At 43.5% G+C, this 26,206-nt stretch overlaps 1 protein-coding gene across 1 annotated transcript in view; it reads right to left on the bottom strand.

Moving 5' to 3' along the window:
• ABLIM1 (actin binding LIM protein 1) overlaps nt 1–26,206 on the bottom strand; it is a 207,104-nt gene that overhangs the window by 114,395 nt on the left and 66,503 nt on the right. The window contains exons 3-4 of the mRNA XM_063434108.1: nt 22,893–23,076; nt 19,187–19,299 (exon numbers count right to left, since the gene is read on the bottom strand). Coding sequence (XP_063290178.1) covers nt 19,187–19,299; nt 22,893–23,076 — 297 coding nt within the window. The remainder of the gene's footprint in view (nt 1–19,186; nt 19,300–22,892; nt 23,077–26,206) is intronic.

Raw genomic sequence — 26,206 nt, 5'->3', positions numbered from 1 at the left:
CCTATAACCCACACTACCTGAGCAGAACTCACTGCAGCTCCCCACACCTCCTATAACCCACACTACCTGAGCAGAACTCACTGCAGCTCCCCACACCTCCTATAACACACACTACCTAGCAGCATGCTCACTGCAGCTCCCCACATCTCCTATAACCCACACTACCTGAGCAGCACACTCACTGCAACTCCCCACACCTCCTATAACCCACACTACCTGAGCAGAACTCACTGCAGCTCCCCACACCTCATAACACACACTACCTGAGCAGCACGCTCACTGCAGCTCCCCACAACTCCTATAACCCACACTACCTGAGCAGCACACTCACTGCAACTCCCCACACCTCCTATAACCCACACTACCTGAGCAGAACTCACTGCAGCTCCCCACACCTCATATAACACACACTACCTGAGCAGCACGCTCACTGCAGCTCCCCACACCTCCTATAACCCACACTACCTGAGTAACACACTCACTGCAACTCCCCACACCTCCTATAACCCACACTACCTGAGCAGCACTCACTGCAGCTCCCCACACCTCCTATAACACACACTACCTGAGCAGCACGCTCACTGCAGCTCCCCACACCTCCTATAACACACACTACCTGAGCAGCACACTCATTGCAGCTCCCCACAGCTTCTATAACACTCACTACCTGAACAGCACCTCCTATAATCCACACTACCTGAGCAGCACGCTCACTGCAGCTCCCCACACCTCCTATAACACACACTACCTGAGCAGCACTCTCATTGCAGCTCCCCACACCTCCTATAACACACACTACCTGAGCAGCACACTCACTGCAGCTCCTCACACCTCCTATAACACACACTACCTGAACAGCACACTCACTGCAGCTCCCCACACCTCCTATAACACACACTACCTGAGCAGCACTCACTGCAGCTCCCCACAGCTCCTATAACACACACTACCTGAGCAGCATGCTCACTGCAGCTCCCCACACCTCCTATAACACACACTACCTGAGCAGCACTCTCATTGCAGCTCCCCACACCTCCTATTACCCACACTACCTGAGCAGCACACTCACTGCAGCTCCTCACACCTCCTATAACACACACTACCTGAACAGCACACTCACTGCAGCTCCCCACAGCTCCTATAACGCACACTACCTGAGCAGCACTCACTGCAGCTCCCCACAGCTCCTATAACGCACACTACCTGAGCAGCATGCTCACTGCAGCTCCCCACACCTCCTATAACCCACACTACCTGAGCAGCACACTCACTGCAGTTCCCCACACCTCCTATAACACACACTACCTGAGCAGCAAGCTCACTGCAGCTCCCCACACCTCCTATAACACACACTATCTGACCAGCATGCTCACTGCAGCTCCCCACACCTCCTATAACCCATACTACCTGAGCAACACTATCACTGCAGCTCCCCACACCTCCTATAACACACACTACCTGAGTAACACACTCACTGCAGCTCCCCACACCTCCTATAACACACACTACCTGAGTAACACGCTCACTGCAGCTCCCCACACCTCCTATAACACACACTACCTGAGTAACACACTCACTGCAGCTCCCCACACCTCCTATAACACACACTACCTGAGTAACACGCTCACTGCAGCTCCCCACACCTCCTATAACACACACTACCTGAGTAACACACTCACTGCAGCTCCCCACACCTCCTATAACACACACTACCTGAGTAACACACTCACTGCAGCTCCCCACACCTCCTATAACCCATACTACCTGAGCAGCACACTCACTGCAGCTCCCCACACCTCCTATAACCCACACTACCTGAGCAGCACTCACTGCAGCTCCCCACACCTCCAATAACCCACACTACCTGAGCAGCACTCACTGCAGCTCCCCACACCTCCTATAACACACACTACCTGAGCAGCACCATCCCTGCAGCTCCCCACACCTCCTATAACCCACACTACCTGAGCAGCACACTCACTGCAGTTCCCCACACCTCCTATAACCCACACTACCTGAGCAGCACGCTCACTGCAGTTCCCCACACCTCCTATAGCAAACAATAACAGCTATATATATTTATTTATTAAGCGTGTGCAGCACAATATTTAGGGTCTGCATCCAGGAGTGTTTACAGGTACAAATACAAATGTTTTGCACCAGTGATTAGTTGTTTACAGATAAAATCATGTTTTTTCTTCAAAAATAAGACAAGCTAAAGAGAAGGATTGTAGCCGAACATTTGCACAATTTGTTTTCAATTCACCATCCGGGTTACTTACTAAAGTAAGAACTCAAATTTAAGGCAGAGTGGTCAAACTGAAAGCAAAGCTGACGGAGACCATTTTTCCTATTTGGCTATCTGAGTCACTTTGAATTCTCAATTTAGGAAATAACCCTGTTATCACTATTCAGTGCAAATAAATAATGCAATCACCAAAAGCCTCCACTAGATGGCAGGAGTTACATATTAATTCAAATCCCATGGTGTGACCTTAGTTTGCCCAAGATAGGGCTAAGCTGGCCACGTTTGTTTTTGCAATAATGCCAGAAAACACCAATGTTCACTTATGGTACATCGCTTTCACTTTTACATTTAATACTGGAGCAAGGAGACATACCTGCAATTTATAATTCCAATATAAAACATGATACAGATTGCAATAGGTTTTATAAAATGTCCTACAAACAGGCGATGATTAAATCAAACAGAGAGTTTATTTGTATTAATTAATATAACATTCAAGTTGTGATGTATTGTTCTGGCCCTGGAGATGTGAAAGCTGATTACAGTCAATGATCCTATTTAGTGATGAATATAGTGCAGCCATGCGCTGAATTAAACCATAAATTCATTTAATCAGGAATCGGCACACGATAAACAGCTTTTCTACATAATCCTTTGTTTTCCGAATTCAATAAAAATAAGTGACAGGATAACCAGAATGGATTATGTGGCTGTTTCCCAAATATACAGATTAATAGGGCTGAGCTGAGCGGTGTTTAATAGAACGTGTACATATTGCACAGTTTGTGAATCACATTGTGTGGAAGCAGTGAGGGTCTAGGGGACCCTTGGCGAGAGCAATCACGAGTCTCGGGGGCTACAGATGTCCTATGATGCCCAGCCAGCACTTCCTGTGGCCATGTAATGTACAGGGGGCTGAACAATCTGCCTTTGGGGCTGCCTGTTCCCTTAGTAAATGGCTGACCCCGTGCTATATGGTGTGCAGCACTGTGAATAGCGTGACATAAAAAATAAACACGTTCTCCACTGTCAGAGCACGTTACTCTATTCCACACAGATTGAATCGCTTCCAAAGTTCATTTGTCATTTACCATGAGCGTCACATGACACAGCCAGCCCCTCCTGCACAGCCATTTAATTAATAACATGCTCAGGTCATACAGAGGCCAGTATTACCCTATTACTGGCTTTCAATCCAATCTGCGCAATCTCCACACCAGGGGCTTTCTGAATAATATGTGTGTGTTTATATACTGTATGTGTATGTGTGTGCGCGTTATATGTTTGTGTTTATAAAGTGTGTATGTGCACGTTGTATGTTTGTGTTTATAAAGTGTGTATGTGCACGTTGTATGTTTGTGTTTATAAAGTGTATGTGTGTGTGTTTATAACGTGTGTGGGTGTTTATATAGCGTGTGTGTGTTTATAACGTGTGTGTGGGTGTTTATATAGCGTGTGTGTGTGTTTATATACTGTGTGTGTGCGCGTTATATGTTTGTGTTTATAAAATGTATGTGTGTGTTTATATAATGTGTGTGTGTTTATATACTGTATGTGTATGTGTGTGTGTGCGCGTTATATGTTTGTGTTTATAAAGTGTGTTTGTGCACGTTGTATGTGTGTGTTTATAAAGTGTATGTGTGTGTTTATATAATGTGTGTGTGTGCGCATTATAGGTTTGTGGTTATAAAGTGTGTTTATATAGTGTGTGTGGGTGTTTATATACTGTGTGTGCATTGTATGTATGTGTTTATAAAGTGTATGTTTATATAGTGTGTGTGTGTGTTTATATACTGTGTGTGCGCGTTATATGTTTGTGTTTATAAAGTGTATGTGTGTGTTTATAGTTTATATATATAGTGTGTGTGTGGGTGTTTATATACTGTGTGTGTGCGTGTTGTATGTTTGTGTTTATAAAGCGTATTTGGTGTATATGAGTGTTTATATAGTGTGTTTATACCTGGTGGTATACTGGCATAGTGGGAAATGTATTCAATAAGAGCCCTGGGCCCAGGACTCTGTGCAATTCGATAGTAAATTAAAGAAAAAAAAGTTACTTGCACCACTTGAGTGTAAGCCCACCTGCCACGTCAAGGCAAACCTCTTAGGTGGGTCCTACACTAACAATTCTAATTCTAACAATGAGACAGAGAGGGGTCTTGTTCTAAACCCCTACGTACTTATTACCCCTTAAAAGTGAACAGATAGGGTGGGCAGTAGCACTGTAACATGGCTGTGTGATACAAAAGCAAATATTTTGAAGTCTTGACGTGGCAGGTGAGCTTTTGGCTGGATGTTTAGGACAGGAGTTACTGCTGGCATCAACTAGAGTCCTAGTTTCTCCCCAGCCACCCTGGTGAATAAACTCCAGATTTATAGAGCAATCAGACACATGGACCCTTGCCACTTTACAGGCAGGGAAAACAAGAGAAATACATTCTCCAGGCAAGGCGGCAGTGAAACGCTGCACATAATGACTCCAGGAAAGGAAGTGGTCATGGTGTTTGGAGTAACCCAGATTCAGAAGTCATCTTGAAGGGAGTTACTCATTCCCCATGTAGTGCTCATTAAATGTCAGGGTCTTCCACCCGTAGGGAGCGGCGGAGAACTGACCAAAGAATTGCACGATTCAGAACAAAACAGAATTGGAAGAATATACAGTAAAGAAAAAAAGGTTGCGCCACAAGATTCGGAAGATACAATTCCACGGTGAAACAACAATAATTTGCAGATTCAAACTGTGTTAAGGGCCCCAGCTGAGGAACTCTGACGGCAGATTTGGTTTCACTAAACGTTGCCTGATTTTGTCTCCTGAGAACGTCCCAGTAAACTTGGTCGGAATCACAGACGTTTGGAGCTGTGAACAGTGATTGGCGCAAAATACTCAGAATAAGGAGCATTTATGAGGATAATACACTATGAAAAACATGGAATTATTATTTAGATCCGAATGGATTTAAAATGGATTAAATCCTCTCCCTATATTACTAACTCATACAGCCAGAAAATGAACCTTGTAAGTGGACTTTGCAACAAATCCGACAAATACCTCAGATGACATTACAGCTGGCCGTAAGGCGATTAACAAGAAATGTAAAGCATAGGGACTATTACCAGATCCAGCCTCGGTTCCCTGCTCCTAGAGGTATAAGGGTTAACTGCGTACCCCATCATAAAGACAACTATCAGTGATACTAACACAATAATTATTATTTCAAATATGCCAACATATTCCACAGCGCTGTACAACCAGATGTATCATTAAGTTCAACGAGCCATGTTTGACTTACTTGAACAAGAGGCAGCAAGCGGTCAACACGCCATGGGGTCTACTAACCAAACTCTGAATTTGCTGCATGTAGTATCTAGCTCAAATATAGGGGATCTGTCTGGATGGGGAGTTTGTAATGGTTTAGGGTGACCAGTATTTTTTATTATGTTAACCCTTGCAGTGTGTGGCCAGCAGACATTATTTTACAGTAGTTGGAAGTTTGGGACATGGGTTTGTGCCCACCCTAAAACTGTGATACAGCCCGTTAGATCGATTCAGTTACAGAGTCCGATACGGAGGGACAGCTCAACTGTTATAAATGTAATAAACACACCGATCGCTCTCAGTGGCTGCAATCAGAGAGTCAGGAAATAGAAGATTTATTGTTTTTCTTTCTTTAAATCCCGTATTTCACTGACATATTATCGTGTTGTATAATTTGCTGTAATTGTACTTTCTGTGATTGGAACCTTCAGAAGCTGGAGACATTTGTCTGTATCTCCTCAGACAGAGCGCTCAATGGACTAAGACAGTAAATGTGTGAATCCAGAACCATGAATGTCACATTATCCTGAAATGAATCCGTCTCTCTGCAGAAACGAATCCGTCTCGCTGTAGAAATGAATCCGTCTCTCTGTAGAAATGAATCTGTCTCTCTGCAGAAATGAATGCCTGCGTTGTGGACGGTGAAATGCCGGCTCAGCCTGTAATGTTTGGTGTTTTACATACTCAGCACCGATGTATACTGTGATCAGGACGTACAGGGCTGCATGGGGGATATATGTATTACTGATTCAGCAGCTCCAGACTCTGCTTCTACATAAAAACTTGAAAATATAAATTTCTCTTTTGCAGCAAGTTGTAACAAAGCCGCCCCTGCTGATGGCAGCAATAAGAGAACATTTCTAATGACTCCTTCCACAGGAGGATAACCTTCCCTTGATGTTTTTCACTCCAGTTAACCTTGGAAGTCCAGTGGTGCTAGTTCGTTAAGGATCAGACATGAAACTGCGCTTTTTGGAACGATTTTCCAGGTCCCTGTGAAGCCAGGATGCTAATTATTTAACGTGCTCCAACCAAAGCCAGCAGCAACGAGTTAGTGCTAGCCCAGTGTATCTTCTGCTTGTCTGAGCCCAGCTGGGGCGGCTGCAATTATTATTATTTTATTATTTATATAGCGCCATCAGATTCCGTAGCGCTGTACAATGGGTGGACTAACAGACATGTAACTGTAACCAGACAACTGGACGTACAGGAACAGTGGGGTAGAGGGCCCTGCTCAATGAGCTTACATTCTAGAGGGGCAATGCCAGGGCGCGTGGCTACCAAGGACAACCTTATCAATCACACACGACCACCAAACTGATTTTTTATTGAACAATCTCACTTTAATTATGGAAACAAACCTCTACGTTCTTATATTGGACCCCCCATCCTTGTTATTGTAATGTATCAAAATACAAGAGCAGTCATGATGCCCTGTGACGTCTCCGGAATGAGAGAACACAACAACCTCCACCTATGCACGTGCTATGTATATATAACCAGATGGCAGAACGTGTAATTGAGAAATATTTCTCCTGATAAAGCTCAGATAATGCCCGGGTTATTATGTGAAATGATTAGCAGAAAAGACAGACTTTGCAGAAGTATATTTAAGTCTGAATTTGTTTTAAAATAAATTAAAGTGGATTAACAGACGGTAAGGCTGCCGTAACATATGTCCACAGAGAGTTCCAACATAATTTGAAAAGATCTGCTTAAACCGGTTGGACAGTTCCTTCACAGCACGTTAAAAAGGTACTTACAGCCTGGCCTCAGCTCACAATATCAGCCAGTTGCTTTAGGTACCTGTCCCATTCTGCAGTGAAAAATATACTTTAGAAAATGTGACACTGAGTTTATTCACTAAACAGTAAACTGGATACAAACAGCATAAATGTACAGCTTAAACAGATCTTCTTCCAAACCCGCTATTTTCAACTAAATTTTAATGTTTGTTTTTTAATTCGCTATAAATCACTAGTGTGATAATAAACCCCATAACAATAATACTGAATAAGTCAGAGATGCTAAATCTTAGATATATGAGAGAAGAAAATCGAAATGATTAGATGGTGATATAGGAGCTAGTTTACCTGTGGCATTCCCGGTCACGGCCCAGGAAAGCCTCAGAGTCATGGCCTTTTCAATGAATGTGGTCGATTACACAAAAAAAAGCAAAAAAAAATGAAACAAACCAAAAATATATTGCAATTCCCAACTTGAAAAAGGAAAAAAAATATGAGAAATAAAAATTTAAATCAATGCAAAAGTCAGGTGACCACCACGTTGGTTGTGCTCTTGGTTGGTGGAGTAAATGGGACAACAGTAGCTGGTTCCCAAGCCGTGGTCGGTGCCCAAACCTAGCATGATCAGGATGGCTTAAATCTCTAGAGCATCAGATACTTTATGCTCCATATTCTGGTGTTAAATAAGGAGTAAGCGGGGCAAGCCCCAGCGATATTTAATGCCATTAATAGACAGAATAGACGTCAGGTGATTGAGTGGAGTTCCTCCACTGTTAGGTCATAGAAAAAGGTCAATTTCTTCAAAACAGTATGGAGTCTTCCCTCTAGTTCATAATGGCAGCTTTGTCTTGACCCTTCTGAAATTTAATTAACAAAGCTGTGGCTGACTGAGATTTAGGGAGATGGAACACTTCGGCAAGCATTATACCTTTCACTTGGGGCAATAGGGCCGTAAATAGCCAGTGGAGAAAATGTGACACCTTCTGACAGGCCTCTGATCGTCAGGTGTTTCCACCGCCTCTTGTCTTCTAGTGGTGCAAGTTGGTGGCTCAGGTTAGCTTGGGCCGAGGTTGGGTCATTGACCTGTTTCTGGAGCTCCAGGACTTGTGAGGCATGTGCTGTGGTGGTCTGCTACCTTTCGCCCAGGCGTGGAGTGAACAATCTGACATCCTCCCTGACTTGTGATATTTTAGCGCAGGGATTCTCAACCCAGTCCATGATTCAGGGATTACCCTGTTGTGTCTAAAGTGTTTGTTCCCCCCCTAAAAAAAACACATTCGACACAGAAGGGTAATCCCTAAATCCTGTACAGTTCGGGAGTCCTTGAGGACTGGGTTGAGAACCCCTCTTTTAGCGGATAGATTTTGACAGAGGACAGTCAGGAGACTTGCAAGTGTTGAAGTGGTGAACGGGGGTGATGATCCGCTTTCAACTGAGGTGGCTTAAGTGGTCCCTTATAGCCCAAATCCTTCACATTGTGGGGAGGGTACTCATCCAAGGTGTCAGAAAAATCCTCGAGGTCTGCCGCTATTTAGGCCTAACCTCGACATGCAACCTTAACAACAAATCTCTGATATCACCGGAGAACCTGGACCGATCAGGCCGAGGCTTCTTTGTATTCCAGCCCACTGCCAGAGGAGCACTTCTAGGCGTGCAGTGTGCACTTTTTGCCCTGGGTAAAGCTCTATTTTGAGCATTTGTGAGCCGTACCGACAGAGCTCCACAGAGTTGTAGCTACTCCGGTTGAGAGCTAGTTCCCTCTGTCCTATACATTTTTACATATATAATCTATACATGGCTTATATGTCTCGTATAAAAACACATTGACAGAAGACATAAGCACGTTCTGTATAATCTGTAGCATGACCAGCACTCACAGTTAATGTCACTCACATATATAAGTGACATAAGCAAGCACTGTATAATCTGTAGTATGACCAGCACCCCAGTTAATGTCACACACATGAAAGGGAGCCAAGATCAAGCTCTGTATAATATGTAGCATGACTAGCACTCCAGTTAATCTCACTGACATGAAAGGGAACCACATGCAGGCTCTGTATAATCTGTAACAAGACCAGTATCGACAGTTATGGTCACTCATGTGAAAGGGAGCCATAAGCAAGATCTGTATAATCTGTAGCATGACCAGCACCACCAGTTAATGTCACTGACTTGAAAGGAAACCATAAGCAAGCTCTGTATGATATTTAGCATTACCAGCACCCCCCAGTTAATGTCACTCACATGAAAGGGAGCCATAATCAAGCTCTGTACAATCTACAGCATGATCAGCATCATCCAGTTAGTCACTTACATGAAAGTGAGCCATAATCAAGCTCTGTATAATCTGTAGCATGACTAGCACCCCCAGTTAATGTCACTCACGTATAAGAGAGTCACAGACAGGCTTTGTATAATCTGTAGCATGACCAGCACCCACACTTAATGTCACTCATATATAAGAAAGCCACAGACAGGTTCTGTATAATCTATAGCATGACCAGCACTGCCAGTTAATGTCCCTCACATATAAGAGAGCCACAGGCAGGCTTTACATAATCTGTAGCATACCATGTTACATGGTATCGGAATAAGTAGGCTAATTAATGCATCCGGTTTCTCTCCTTCCCATTAATGATAGATGAGAGCAAATCAATCCTAAAGGAGACATGCGTTAAATCCTACTAAATCACATTAAACCAATTCCCCTAGAAGAAAGAAAAAATGATAAATTGCTGTAATTACAATATTAAATGTTTAAATTCAATAAAAGGTTTTGTTTTCTGTTATTTTGTTCACTGCTTCCCTAAATGAATATATATCGACAGTAGGGATGTTTTATTCACACAGCTAAGAAGAGATCGCGATGACTCGATTGAAAGAAAATGGTTTGGGGTTTTGAATCCAGTAATAGACCGATACAGTATTCCATGTGTATGTAAAGGTTACACCAGTAATACGCTCGGACAATGCCGATAATGTAGTTGTCCGAGATGAGATAAAGGAACGGAAGCTAAAGACTAATTGCTGGATGATTTTATCCACTCACAGTGGGCTGGATTTCATATCACGGTTGGAGAACTGAAAATTCACATGAATTAATGGCATCTGATAAAACAGGCATGGTGGCATTAAAAAAAAAAACAGAAAAAAACCCTCTGCACCGATCTAAACACCATTTATATAAAATCAAAATGTTTACGCATTACCTTCCTTTTAACAGGGTGCCAGCTCCGCTGGGAGATAAGAAGAGAGAGAACCATTATACAGCGCTACGGAATCTGATGGCGCTATATAAATAATAAAATAATAATAATAATACTGCATGGTCTCACCATCACTACTTCCCATGCTAGGGATGTGTTAGAAAGTAAACAGTTTCACAGCTGCTGGTTTATTTCAGTACCCAGTCAGAGATGCGTAGTTAATGCATTGACCCAGCACTTACCTTTAGCAAGGACTGGTCTGTTTTAGGCTCATGGAGTGATAGGTGACACATACCTAGGACAAAAACTAAAACAGGTGTGATTTATCTTGTATACTTCCATACAGACCACTGGCTCCCGCACTGCCTCCCAATCTGTTTGCTGCACTGCCCCCATACCGCGCCCCCAAACTGTCTGCTGCACTGCCACCACACTGCCCCCCAATCTGTCTTCTGCACTGCCCCTCAAACTGTCTGCTGCACTGCCACCACACTGCCCCCCCAATCTGTCTGCTGCACTGCCCCCCCAATCTGTCTGCTGCACTGCCCCCACACTGCCCCCCCAATCTGTCTGCTGCACTGCCCCCAAACTGTCTGTTGCACTGCCACCACACTGCCCCCCAATCTGTCTGCTGCACTGCCCCCCCCCCCCAAACGGTCTGCTGCCCTGCCCCCCCAAACGGTCTGCTGCAATGCACCCATACCACCCCCTCACCTCATAATTACTCAATATGGCATACTAGCTAATCTACTGCCACCTAAAGGTAAGTAATTATAGTACTAGCATTATTTGTACTCCCCAATATCTGTCAAAATCAACTGGTCTCTGAGCACCAAAACATGGTTATTTTTTACGTAAAAAAACCTTTATCAGGGGAATATGGGGGAGCTCAGTCCTCCGTATAAGATAAGATCTCTCCACTAAATTAAAAGCAATGTCCCAAGAAAGAAACAGACTATCAGTCAGAGAGAACTCTGGCCGATAGTGGAAGACGGGTTACAGGGGTAGTACAGGGCATAACCCTAAATACATAACAGTCAAAAAGAAGGTAATGAAGGAAGCTCCTCGTAGATACGGGGTACTTCACCTCACAACCACTACCCCCCGGTTAAATATCAAGCAGTTATAACTAAAAAATAACAAAACTTTAATGAAACAAAATTATATTCTATATACATAAGTCATATAATGTCACCCCAAATCGTGAGGGTTAAAAAGGAGAAAAAAGACTGTAGATTAAACTGGCAAAACGGCAAGGCATGATCTATATATAGAGGAGTCTGCAACATGTCCCAAGAAACCCTGATAACAGTGCTAATAAACGGCGTGATTTAATATTTTGGGCTAAACTTTAAAAAAAAAAAAAAAAAAAAAAATGGTTAAAATAAGTTGTGTGAGGGGCAAAAAAAGTCCGTATGAGAATTAAAGGGGAAATAAGTCGGTTGGGGTGTGCCGGAACCGACGTTGTGGTAGGCCTGTAATAAAGAGGGCCCACCCATGAGGTGTAATGAGAATATAGATAGAGGGAGTGGAGGGTGGGGACATGCGAGTCGCTGAAAAACGTACGGGACGGAGGAAGGTGAGTAGGGGGGGTTAAATAGGGTAACATGCCCCTCCCACAACTGCAGGCCAAGCCCTTTACATTTGTGTGAGTGGCAAAATAAGGCCGTATAAGAATTAAAGGGGAAATAAGTCGGTTGGGGTGTGCCGGAACCGACGTCGTGGTAGGCCTGTAATAAAGAGGGCAAAAATTGGATACCTGTCAGAAACAAAACAATCAACAAAACCTAATTGCCTAGCCATATGGTAAATGCCAAGTAAGGAAATAGTTGCCTGGCGCTTAACCGGCACTCTTAATTGTGCAAAGGCGAGTAAGGTATGGTGTAACGGACCGTTTCACTTACAAGAGGATAAAACCCAGTTTAGGCGATAATCCCCTTTCCAGATGCACAGGCAGCTACTGCAAACACCATTCTCCCGACTGGAACCACACGAACACTGGAACAGCTGAACAAGAAAAGCAGACCTCGGCTTACACTCTTGGCAGTCAGCATACAATCCCATTCCCCCAAAGACCGAGACGACACATCGCTTTGAGGGTTAAGCAAGAACTCTGGACTGGGACACCCAGTCTGGCTTTTATTACAAACAAGTACATACAGGACACTCCCAGGGGGAGGATGAATTTAACCAATCACATGGATGTACCTCCCCCACATTTCCTCCCCTTAGATTAGCACTTAACATAATTATACCGTACACCCTTTTCCCCAATTCCTGGATGTACCCCAAATACATATGCTACACCTCCAAAACAGGTATCCCCTGATAGCCCTTATTCAGGGGGACAACATATCCAAGAATCAGGTCATTCGGATGAATGGTTCGGGGAAATATGAGGTTCCAAAGATTTGACCGACCGCATGGGTAAAGTATCCGAAAACAGTTCCATGTATTTTGGCCCTGCGGTCGGTCACAAACAAGGGAATGAAAACAGGCGAATTGCCTGTGTTATAGAGCCTGGAGAGGGTTTGAATGAATTCCCTTGTTTGTGGGGTTCTTTCTACCGAACGGTGGGTCATTCGGTAGTTTCCATACGAATTTCTGGAAGTATGGAGGTCTCAGCGGTGTTTGCCTAGTCAAGTGTCCGATTTTAGTTCCAGACACTCGACGGCAAAACACCGCTGTTCGGTAGTTTAAGATGGCCGCCGCCACGTGTTTGTTTCCCGAATGGCGGCCACCCAGAGGACAAAGAATACATTACACTGATTGCCAATTACCCGTTTGCAACATTGTTGCAAACGGTAATTGGAGGCACACTTAGTCCTGGGTGGTCTGGTTGTTCGGTAGTTTCCTCAATACAATGAATGGAGTGATTCTACCGAACAATCAGATGAATGCTGCATACATATCCCAGGTTAAACTGCATACAAAAATACATACATGACATTAAAGTATTAAAGGCAGGATTACTGTACTACGCTCCACAGTCTTAAAGGTACAGTATCCCAAAAGTCCCCATAGATCCACGGATGGCCCTTAAAGGCCCAGTAGCAGTAATATACATTATTACATGCCCAAATATAGTTTTTCCAGTACAATATGTCCAGGGGCCATAGTCGCAGGGCAGGAGGCTAGCAGCCAGGCCTCTCCAGTTCACAGTGGCGAAGCTGGTTTCGCCACATTTGGTAAACATGTTGGCCCTCTAGGGTAGACTAAGTGTGGGGGTAGAGAAAGTAAACAATAGACTGCATGAATAGGTGAGACTTCCTGAGATAATGTTACGTGAAGGATGAGGTGGCTGTGGGAAAGTATGTGATACCCAAAAGAAAACAAAAACTGAGGAAGCAGGTATAGCGGCTCAAAACCTAGATTACATAGTTGAAGTGACTAGTTCCCCCCAAGTCCAGCCTTACTGACATTTGTGTTAAAAAAACGGTTGATCCAAAAGAAGGCGAAAAACCCAGTCTGAAGCGCTGCCAATTTGCAACAAGCTGGGGAAAAATTCCTTCTTGACCCCTATAATGGCAGTCAGAAATTTCCTTGGATCAAGCAGCTATTGCCCTACGTTGAAAGTTGATGCCCGGTTCGTAGTGACAGGCATTTAATAGGTCTGATAGTGGTTGAGATACTTGGATGTTAATGTGAAATCTGTAAATTAGAAATTTACGGAACCTAGACGCCTTGAGTATAGTATGAGGACATGAAACTGCGTATGAATGGTAAACCTGTACAACGTGTGGAGTTGTAAACCGGATAGGTAGAATTAATGCAAGTTAGAGGTGGCAAAAGAAGCAAAAACCAAAACGCAGACAACATAACAACAGGAACAGTATCGGTATACGCGAAGAAGAAGCCTGAAAAAGGGGAAGAAGGCCCTAACACACGTACCGCGAGCGTGGCAAAAGAGCCAGATGTGAAAAAGATGACGACCGCGAGCTAACAAGGCTGGCAGCCCGTGGTCGGGCCCTAAAACGCAGGGAACGTCGGCAGCTACGGGAGAGTAGGAGTAACCGAAATGCCACAGCGCGATGAGTACCAGACCTAGCCAGAGAGCTCAGGCGGAGAAAACCAAGCCAATAGAAAAACGAGATGAATAAACAGCGCATGATCGACCCAATGTGTGCGTGTGGGTGAATGTATGTGTGCGTGCTGGCCTACTAGCTAATACCAAAAGGCGAAAACAATTAAAACTAGGTTTGGTGACAGGTGAGGCCCTGCTAGATGCCACGTGGCGTGAGAGGCTCTATGCGTTGGCGCGAGGGGGTAACGAGGTCACTGAACATTGTGACGGGGTGTTGGGCTCTCGGTGACAGTTAAACATAAGATAGAATGGGAGTGACAGGTGAGGCCCTCCCTATGCCACAATGCGAGGCGACTAACTATGAGTTGGCCCGAGGGGCGTAGTACCTACGAGTATGAGGATGGGTGTTGGCCTCGCGGGACCACTAACCTAAGGCAAAGAAGCAGGGGGGGGGAAATACAAACTATTGGACCCTAGAACCCTGACAGACAGCCACAGCTAACTAAGAGGGGAGGGAAGGTAGTGTGAGAGAAAACGGATGTGCTGAATGTGTATCGAAAACGTGAGGGTGAACGAGGAAATACTGCAACGGCCGACCGTAACCGAAGGCAGAGTAAGCATGTCAGAGTCCAGGCGGACAGGCATAAAGGAGCGAGCTCAGCGGTAGGCCACAGAAACCATGGTGGTGTAAACCCCACGGGGGTCACGAGACCCAGTGCGAGCGTGTGTGTGTGTGATTGTGCGCGGGAGTGCTGGCATACTAGCTAAGCCAAAAGGCGAAACAATTAAAACTAGGTTTGGTGACAGGTGAGGCCCTGCTAGATGCCAAGCGGCATGAGAGGCTCTATCTATGCGTTGGTGCAAGGGGATATCGTGGCCACAGAAATGTTGTGGCGGGGTGTTGGCCTCTCGTGACAGTTAAACATAAGATAGAATGGGAGTGACAGGTGAGGCCCTCCCTATGCCACAATGCGAGGCGACTAACTATGATTTGGCCCGAGGGGCGTAGTACCTCCGAGTATGAGGATGGGTGTTGGCCTCGCGGGACCACTAACCTAAGGCGAAGAAGCCAGGGGGAAATTATCACTATTGGACACCTAGGGCCCTGACAGCCAGCAACAGTTAACTAAGAGGTGAGGGTAATGAGTGAGAGAGGACATTCGTGTGAAAGGAATCGTAGGGAGAAACGTAGGGCTGACCGTAACTGGAGGGGCAGAGTGAGCCTGTCGGAGACCAGGTGGTCGGCCGTAGGAGTACACAAGGAAAATAGGAAAAGAAAGCGCATGCGTGAGTATAGCCCACAGGTCTCGGACATGTTCCCGGTAATAAAACATAACGCTCCTGCTGGAAATAACTCAGCACGGTTATGGCGGGCAGACGTGGCCCAGACAAGCAAAGAAAACGAAAGTCTGAAGTTAAACGCAGGACAGACCTTGTGAGGAGACCAAAATTGTTTTCTTTTTATTGCAGCCCATCAGGCACCCGTTACTTTATAGGCTACGATGGTACATACAGGTAAAAGTAGACACTAACACTAATCCATCTGCATTAGATAGAATTAAGAACATTTGTTTGAAACGGCAGATCCCTTACAATCTTAAATGAGCAGTCTTAACAAGAACTGTGTTATAGCATCAGTGTATCAGAACACAGTCCTGATAAAGATCCAAGAGCTAATTAAAAAAAAAAAAAATCATGAGAAATAATCATCTTAATAAATCCAGAGTATTTTATCTGGATATCTCTGAATTCCACATGGCTCTCGAAAGGAATGAAAAACCATTCAATATTCCCATCCATAGTGCTTTAAGAAAAGGTTCATTATATCCCCAAATTCGGACACGTGTGTGCCATGATTGTGAAACCTATCAATCCAGTGATTAGGGAGCCATAGACAAAGCTGATCGTTTAATGCCATGTTTGAGGAAATATACTCTGTTCATATTTATGAAACTAAAATACCTGGGTTTGGGAAAACGTTTTGTTTCTGGAGACATTAGAAACATTTTCAATCAATCTCCATGAACAAACCAGTCCGTATTCCCCAGACTATAATAGCAGGGTCATACGTTTGTAGAGGTTGAAATGCACTTAGCAGAAAAACATACTTCACAACCAGAAACCTCAAAGTAGCTGCATGACATCTGGGTGTTTCGTGTAAACCTGCTCCGCCGGACCTGGACAACCTAACACCCGAATTCAGGAAAGGCCGCAACCCTGCAATCTCCCTCTCCCCCTGTGACACAAACCTGCATATGGATCCTCTCTCGGACAGAAACACCGATCCGCCCGCTGGAAAGAGCAACGCGCAGCAAGCTGGGCCAACCGCGGAGGCGAGCGGCGCCGCAGCAGAGCCGACCCCCCCCCCTTCAAGACAGCTCTACCTGCCCACGAGACCACAGCAAGCAGGATGCCCGCAGGGTCACTACAACCACACCGGACGCAAGAGAGAGAGAAACAGAGCTTCAGGAGGACTGCTGGCGTAATGAGCAGCCGGGAAACCGCAGGCCAGGCGAGGAGCCACGAGGACCAGGTAAGGGGGAAGTAAGGACAGCCGGAAAGAGCAACATGCGAGTCGCTGAAAAACGTACGGGATGGAGGAAGGTGAGTAGGGGGGTTAAATAGGGTAACATGCCCCTCCCACAACTGCAGGTCAAGCCTTTACATTTGTTGTTTTTCCCTTCAACTTCATAAACAGGCCAGACACAAAAATTCTAACTAAAATGAACTTATAACATTGTTTGAAAAGTCAGGCCTTACTAATTCGCCAGTGACAGAAGCCACCTGCGCACGACTCAGTAAATGGAATTTGTGAACCTGCATGCGTGCGGAATGAGCTCTCCAAACACACGAACAACAACAGGATATTCCAGGAGTGAGAAAACTGTACCTGCTAATAAAAAGGGGGCGCTCATTAAACTCACCTGATGTGCGGATACTTACAGAGTGAAAGATATTCTAAGCTTAATTACGCTGCAGCAAATATTTACATGAAATAACATTTTTCATTTTGTCACTTAATAAAACATTTGAAGGAAAAAGAATATCTCGTTATACATTGATAGGGCTGCTGGAGGTTTAACACAGAGCTACTTATTGCCAGTGTCCTGCCGCTCACTACCAAGTGGAACAGATTCATTATAGCATGTGACAGTGGGAGATCCTCTCTGACCCGGCTGCTGGGTTCAAGGTGACTTTGAGAGGAGACAGGGCTCTCCCAGAATCCTCAGGGGAAGGGATTAGTCAGTTTTAATGGACACGTTGAGAGTCAGGGATTTAATGGAGAGTCATTAATAATTCAATATCTGGGAAAAGACATTTCACAGAACTAAGAGGTGATATTCTACACCTGAAAGTTACATTTTCGATAACTTTTATCAGATCAGCTTTATGTACAGTGTAAATGAAGATCCCTGCTGGGAAATAAACGTTGAAAAGTATTGCAACCCTTGTCTTTTACCTTTCTGGCCATTTCTGTTACCAAACACATATTTTCCTTTTGATTTAGTTTTCAGAGCAGGCAGTTCCTGTGTGATTTCCAGACTAAGGAGTGAAGTGGTGTTCACATCAACAAAATCCAAACTGTGAATCTGTGACGGCAGGTTGATTTATTTAACGTTTTAATAATTTGCCCTATGTACTACAGAACCTAATCAAGCCACTATAGAATGTGTAGATAGAGGCTAATCATTTTAAATATTGCTGTTCCCCAGGGCGACATTTCTCTTTTAAGATGAAACAGTCTATATAAATCCTACAGTTTATCATGATTTAGTGAGCATGTTCCTATTCATCAAATGATCACTATTATGTTTCAAGAAGAAGAGGTGCAGCTTTTGGGAAATGGCATTGCGGTATACAGCCTGAGGCCTGTGCCAGGCATTCACTACTGAAATGATTCATTATCTTCTTTACTACATTAAATGCAATTTTCAAAAGCATTTACTGATCACTTCTTTTAGTAATCAGTCTCTATTGTGCTTCTTGGGGAGGCCTTCCCCCCCAAACTTGGACCCATGTTTTATGACGTGGTCTGAATCATAAATATGTACCTGGCTGGCGAACTACGGTGCAGAATACATGTACAAATATGCACTTAAAGAATATACACACTGTATTCTGTAACAGTAATGATATATTATGTACATGAACAGATATACACATATAAAATATACACACTGTGCACAATGTATGCTGTAACAGTAATGATATATTATGTACACGTACAGATATACACATATAAAATATACACACTGTGCACAATGTATGCTGTAACAGTAATGATATATTATGTACACGTACAGATATACACATAAAATATACTGTGCAGAATGTATTCTGTAACAGTAATGATATATTATGTACATGTACAGATATACACATATAAAATATACACACTGTGCACAATGTATGCTGTAACAGTAATGATATATTATGTACACGTACAGATATACACATATAAAATATACACACTGTGCACAGTATAAATTCAACACGCTCAACTAATGTTTGTCCCACTCCTGGTTTTGGATGAATTGAGGTATATTTTACCAAGGTAAATATTGCCAGCGTGTTATCAGATTGTTACTCTGAGAACATGGGACAATTCGTGGAACATGGGACAATTCATGGAACAAGCCTTACTGCTTGACGTCGCCAGTTCTTTTGGTCCTGGTGATGATGGCTGTGCGGCACAGCTTTGGCAGAGGCAGTCTCTCCCGTTAAAGGTCACCCGATCTCCCGGAGGGAAGGGACGCCTGCAGAAAGGGTAAAGAAGGAAAATACCTCTTTTAATAAGAAAAAAACATTTCAAACTGTCAATAAATCAATGTCTAACCATGGATGCTGGCCAAAAAGTGTTTGAAATTCAGATTGGTAGATCAGTAGTTGTGCTGGGATAAGGGGTCAGAAGATAACGAGAGAATTTAGATTTGATAAGCTGCACAGGATATCAAAAATATTACAAAGATGTAGTTTTATAAATGCTGGAAAATGTGGTTAAAATCGGTAAACTGAGATTTGTGTAGAAATAACAGGATTTACAAATTCTGAGCAATAGCAGTCAAACTTTAAACATAAAATAACTGCACAATTTTTAAAATGTGGTTATTTTTGGCTAAACGTTGCGATCTCTTTGTCAGTTATCCAATATTTTCCACTGTAATGCATAATCCCTACGGGAAATATAAGTTCAAAATAATTTCTGGGAATTCTCTTCCCTAATCTGTTTGTTTAAAAAGTGTTTCATGTTAAATATATAAGTGTGCACACATTTGTTCTGCTGTGGTGATTAATGTAAGGTTTGTTCAGGTGACGGGTTCCCCATACGGTGCCAAATACGGTGTAAATGTAAAATGTCCTGTGCCTTTCTGCTAAGGATCAGCTCGAAAGCAAACTAATGGTCTGTTTGGCATGGGGGGGGGGGGGGGGGGGGAGGGGTGTTTCATAACCTTTCTCTGTAATAAAAAACTCCAGCACGGCCAAACAACGCCGGAAAACTCCCATAACCTGCCAATTTAATGTCCGGTAAAATAAAAACCCAAATCATCAACAACCGTTTGATAATGGCAACTAAAACACGAACAGAGGGGCTTATTCACCAATTTCCACACTGCAGGCAAATACAGCGAAACTAGAATAATGCTACAAGTCGGCTACATTTCCAAATCGGCTATTCTGGCCTAGAATTTGAAATTCACGTTGAATTGCCATTAGTTTGTTTAGGGGCTTATTCACAAAACATTAAATTACAGAAGGTTGAAAAATGTACTGCAAAATGTCTGCTGAAACAGTCCGGCTGTAGCTCCTTTGAAGGGCTTTTTCCCTGTTTAGTTAATAACCCTGAAAGGCTTTCTACCCCTTTATCCTTGCTGCACCCACTATATTATTGGTGGAAAGCTGGCATTTCCTTTACATTCTAATCACATGACTGTTGCGTTATCTGGGTTGTTCACTGAAGTGAGAATACTAAGAGAATTTCACATTGAAAGTCAAAATAGCCAAAGTGCGAGAATTCTCTAGGTCTCTCCTTAGTGAATAACAATGTATGTATCTTATAAGCTGGCGCTGTATAAATAATAACCAATAATAATATCTACTGAGGGAATCTGACATTTCTTAAACCATCAAAAGGGAAGTGGATGGAAGCTCACATTGCAGTCATTTAAAGGGACACTCCCTTCCATAGTACATACCTGCTACATATCTCAGTTCTGCAGGGAGTGTTTTTTGACAAGCCAGTAACATTCCTGGCCACAGTGTTTAAATAACAGAGAGATTTTATTCGCATTCACTGTAAGCTATAAATATACAATGGGCTAAACCCTTGCTGAGAAGATAAGAATTGTGAACTTAGAGATATAGAGCAGAGAACAAAATACAGAATTCAATGTGAAATGACCTTTACATAACTCTAGCTGCAGCACGCACTTACACCAATGACTAGCACAGAGTGTTTCATCATAGGAAGCATAGTGACGTGGCAATGTATCCACAGCAGTGGTGATGGTGATATTACATTCCTATGAATGACATTGTAAGCGCGCAGTGACACCAATGACTAGCACAGAGTGTTTCGTCATAGGAAGCATAGTGACGTGGCAATGTATCCAGAGCAGTGGTGATGGTGATATTACATTCCTATGAATGACATTGTAAGCGCGCAGTGACACCAATGACTAACACAGAGTGTTTTATCATAGGAAGCATAGTGACGTGGCAATGTATCCACGGCAGTGGTGATGGTGATATTACATTCCTATGAATGACATTGTAAGCGCGCAGTGACACCAATGACTAACACAGAGTGTTTCATCATAGGAAGCATAGTGACGTGGCAATGTATCCACGGCAGTGGTGATGGTGATATTACATTCCTATGAATGACATTGTAAGCGCGCAGTGACACCAATGACTAGCACAGAGTGTTTCGTCATAGGAAGCATAGTGACGTGGCAATGTATCCACGGCAGTGGTGATGGTGATATTACATTCCTATGAATGACATTGTAAGCGCGCAGTGACACCAATGACTAGCACAGAGTGTTTCATCATAGGAAGCATAGTGACGTGGCAATGTATCCACGGCAGTGGTGATGGTGATATTACATTCCTATGAATGACATTGTAAGCGCGCAGTGACACCAATGACTAGCACAGAGTGTTTCATCATAAGAAGCATAGTGACGTGGCAATGTATCCACGGCAGTGGTGATGGTGATATTACATTCCTATGACTGACATTGTAAGAGCGCAGTGACACCAATGACTAGCACAGAGTGTTTCATCATAGGAAGCATAGTGACGTGGCAATGTATCCACGGCAGTGGTGATGGTGATATTACATTCCTATGAATGACATTGTAAGCGCGCAGTGACACCAATGACTAGCACAGAGTGTTTCATCATAAGAAGCATAGTGACGTGGCAATGTATCCACGGCAGTGGTGATGGTGATATTACATTCCTATGAATGACATTGTAAGCGCGCAGTGACACCAATGACTAGCACAGAGTGTTTCATCATAGGAAGCATAGTGACGTGGCAATGTATCCACGGCAGTGGTGATGGTGATATTACATTCCTATGAATGACATTGTAAGCGCGCAGTGACACCAATGACTAGCACAGAGTGTTTCATCATAAGAAGCATAGTGACGTGGCAATGTATCCACGGCAGTGGTGATGGTGATATTACATTCCTATGAATGACATTGTAAGCGCGCAGTGACACCAATGACTAACACAGAGTGTTTCGTCATAGGAAGCATAGTGACGTGGCAATGTATCCACAGCAGTGGTGATGGTGATATTACATTCCTATGACTGACATTGTAAGCGCGCAGTGACACCAATGACTAACACAGAGTGTTTCATCATAGGAAGCATAGTGACGTGGCAATGTATCCACGGCAGTGGTGATGGTGATATTACATTCCTATGAATGACATTGTAAGCGCGCAGTGACACCAATGACTAACACAGAGTGTTTCATCATAGGAAGCATAGTGACGTGGCAATGTATCCACGGCAGTGGTGATGGTGATATTACATTCCTATGAATGACATTGTAAGCGCGCAGTGACATCATGAGCTTTGTAGTATAAGCCTTCCCTTTAAACAATACGGTTTATTTATTAATAAATTGTGGTGAACTCAAAACTCTTAAAAATTGTTAACATTTTCTCCATAACAGCGATGGGAGATGGGAACATTTTCTAATTGAGCTATTTGGAAAACCTGGCTGTTTCATTCTAGTTTTAGCAGATTGTTTTTCATTTTACCACAATTGACTGTTTAGTAAATAGACTCCGGTAAATGGCTCCGTGTAAGCTCCTGGTCAGTACTTACTTGCATAAAGTGCAGGCGAAGCAGTTGGGATGGTAGGTCTTCCCTAGCGCAGTGACGACTTCTCCCTCCACAAACTCCCCGCAGCCGCTGCACCGCGTCCCATACATTCGCTGATAGTCTAGTGTGCATAAATACTCTCCGTTCTTAATGAAGAAGCCGCCTTGGGCCAAGTCGCAGCCACAAACTGTGAACAAGACAATAACAGAGAAAGATCATGAGATAAGAGCCATCCCATTCCAGGACTTCTTCATATAAAGCAATGGAATAATGGATGACAGAACAGACATAGGATCCAGTTCTGTAACTGATCAATTCCAGGGGTTGCTGCATAGACATAACTAAATGTTCCGGTCCAGTCATGTCAGCACCAAAACCCACTAATTTGTGCCAGAAGGGCTAGTTTGCTGCACCGCACTTAAAGGGACACTTCCGACTAGCAGCGACCCCTTTGTTTCTGTAAGGTACTGTTCAGATAATACATTCAGAATATATCCAGAAACAATCAATTAACAATTATAAAAACAGTATTGAAATCCCCAGACTTTGCAGCTTCTGCAGTGAGATACTTACCAACATGCTGAGAGCTACAAGAGGCACTCTCTCCCGGCTCCGAGCGCACGTTTTAAAGTGTTCTCATAGGGGAGATGGCATGGGCAATGATGCCAAGATAAACATAACTGGCATAAATGAATGCATTCATAGCAACGCCATGTGACCAAGAGACGGGTGTAACAAAACATACTCACACTTTAATTGTGATACTTAGTAAACAGTCAGCAGGTACCGAGAGCAGAAATTAATACTCTCTTTGCTATAACAATGATCTGTCTTCATCCTCCCCACGATCGCTGGACATCTCTCTAACCACCAACTGCAATTTAGTTCTGCTTCTCAGACGCCAAGCTTTCGTGTTTCCTTTAATGATTGTATAATTAATGTAGTCATTGATTTATTATTTTATTTCTATACAAAGCATCCTAGCAAACGTTTTCCATCCACATAACAAATAAGTAAGTTACAGAAATGAATTCCGTCTGCTGCCTTTGATTCTGAACAGCCGTTTCTATTCATTTTATAGCATCACGGAGGACGTGAATGTCTAATACTGGCTTAGCAGATAGTCCCCCATTCATACAGAATGTGTGGCCACCAGATGGGGAATATTACCACCAGGACAGTTTACGGCTATTCTTGGCATTGCAGACGGTTATACATTTTATTGCCACGGTATCTGTTGCTGATTGCGCAGTTACCAGCTATCACACCCACCCAGGTCATAACTCACACTCAATGTGGCCCACAGGTTCAGGTTTAATTTCTCAGACGCATGCTCATACAAGTAATTTCTGAGACACCAAACACACAATTTGGAGTCCCAAGAGAGATGCCAACCATAGAAACCTGAAAGAGGCCAATGGCAACCTATTGCATGGACTTAGCTAAGCCATGCCACGAATTCTGTATAACCCACAGTGTGTTCATTGATGCTCAGTTTCTCTCTGCTACCCCGGACTCACGCGTTTTGTGCTTTTCCGTGCTCATTCTCTGATTCCACTTACCTGGCCACAGGTGTGCTCTCTCCTTTCTATAGGAACGGTGGAAGGTGGGGTATACGCTCGTATCCTGTATTTTTTAGCTATTTTTCTACATGTTAGAGCCATGGATTATTTGTGTTATTTGTATTTGAGTAAGGGTATATTTTGTAGTTTTGTCCTGATTGAGCAGATATTTGCTGTTCACATCTTTCAGAGATTATAATATTTGGGGCTCTCCCATTTCTGGTGTATCATTGGCCAGGCCAGCTCCTATTAAGTTGGCTGCACGTGAGGCCATTGAACATGGACCAGGTATACAGGTCAGATAAACCGCATACTTGGCTGGAGCATGAATACAGTTATTAAATGTTAAAGTAGAAGGCGACAAAGCTCTGTTCACCCATAACCAGGGGAGACGCCAGACAAGGAAGCTCCAAACCAAGGATCCACAAAGAAACTGAAAACTACACGAAGCATGCCAAGGCAAGCACTCCCCGATGGCACCCTAAACATCACATTCTATGATTAGGGACCAGGAGGTCTGAAATGTCTAATTACCCCCTAAGGTGCCTAATACACATCTTCGTATCCATCGGTCAGCTCTTGTCATGGCATGCTGTTTGCAGTTTTTGCCTCTTCATTGAGCATGTAACAATGATAAAAAGTTATAATTAAACTACCAGTTGGCAGTGAACATATAGCTTCAGGTCCAGCATGCAAGCTATAAAATATACGGTACACACAAAGAGACGCAGTGTCATGTGATTAATTGCCTGTAAGGGGTTAATCTAGTAAAAGAACCGGTTCAGACAGAATCGTGCTGTAAAGCAGCCAAATCTCTGCTGCCAACAAGAAGTCAGGTAGTTGTGAAACATATTGTCAGTGTTTATTTCTTGCCGTATCTTCAACATGCAGCATCCACTTATTGAACAGAATGTCAGATAGTCAAAGTCTGTCTTCATTGATATTAACACATCGCTCAGACTACAAACACAACATATGTGTAATCGACACATTGCCGCAATATTCAGAGAAGTCTGGGCCAATCGCTCGTACACCAGACGGAGCCGCTATAGACGGTTTTCCTGTTCACGTCCCGCAGCCTAGGATCACAAGGTTTATTATGTCTGGGGTAGGGAAGGGGGGGGGTTTATTCTCCTGTAGGTATGATGGGTAATGATGGGGGATGTACCTGCATCTCCCAAATAATTAAAGAAACAGACATCCCTTATCTCAAAGACCATTACCGGCTTTCTAACGTATAATGGCCACGCCAGCGTGGATAGCTAACTGCTCCCTATTAAGCACCACGCTTGGCGATCCTAGTCCCACACAATATATTTCACATGACATCAGGTCTTCACAAATAACTATCTCACTGGCAAACTCTCCCAAATACCCCACATTCACTCCTTCTCACATTCATTCCTTCTTTGCTACCGAAACAGACACGGTTTATATTGACTCTGTTGAAATCTAGTAAACTACACTCTTTGAAGGAATAACAACTGATGGGAGCGAGCAGCGACTGGTGACAGCTGCCTGGATCATGCTCCAACACGAACACTCTAAGAGTGTCCCAGGTACCGAATAGCCAAATAGCAGAAAGGGCCAGTATACATCTGACTTGCCTTGTATTAGACCTCCCAGGGATCAACAAAATGATAAATACAGTGAATATATATAATAAAATGTCTGAATACAGCATCAGGATGCAAATTCCTGCAGACATTCTCATCTCAGTTTGAATGAATCCAGCACAAGCAAGCATTTAATGGA

This window comes from Pelobates fuscus, chromosome 10 (assembly GCF_036172605.1).
Source record: "Pelobates fuscus isolate aPelFus1 chromosome 10, aPelFus1.pri, whole genome shotgun sequence".
In the NCBI taxonomy this organism is placed as follows: domain Eukaryota; kingdom Metazoa; phylum Chordata; class Amphibia; order Anura; family Pelobatidae; genus Pelobates; species Pelobates fuscus.
This window is presented reverse-complemented; position numbering and strand designations above follow the sequence as displayed.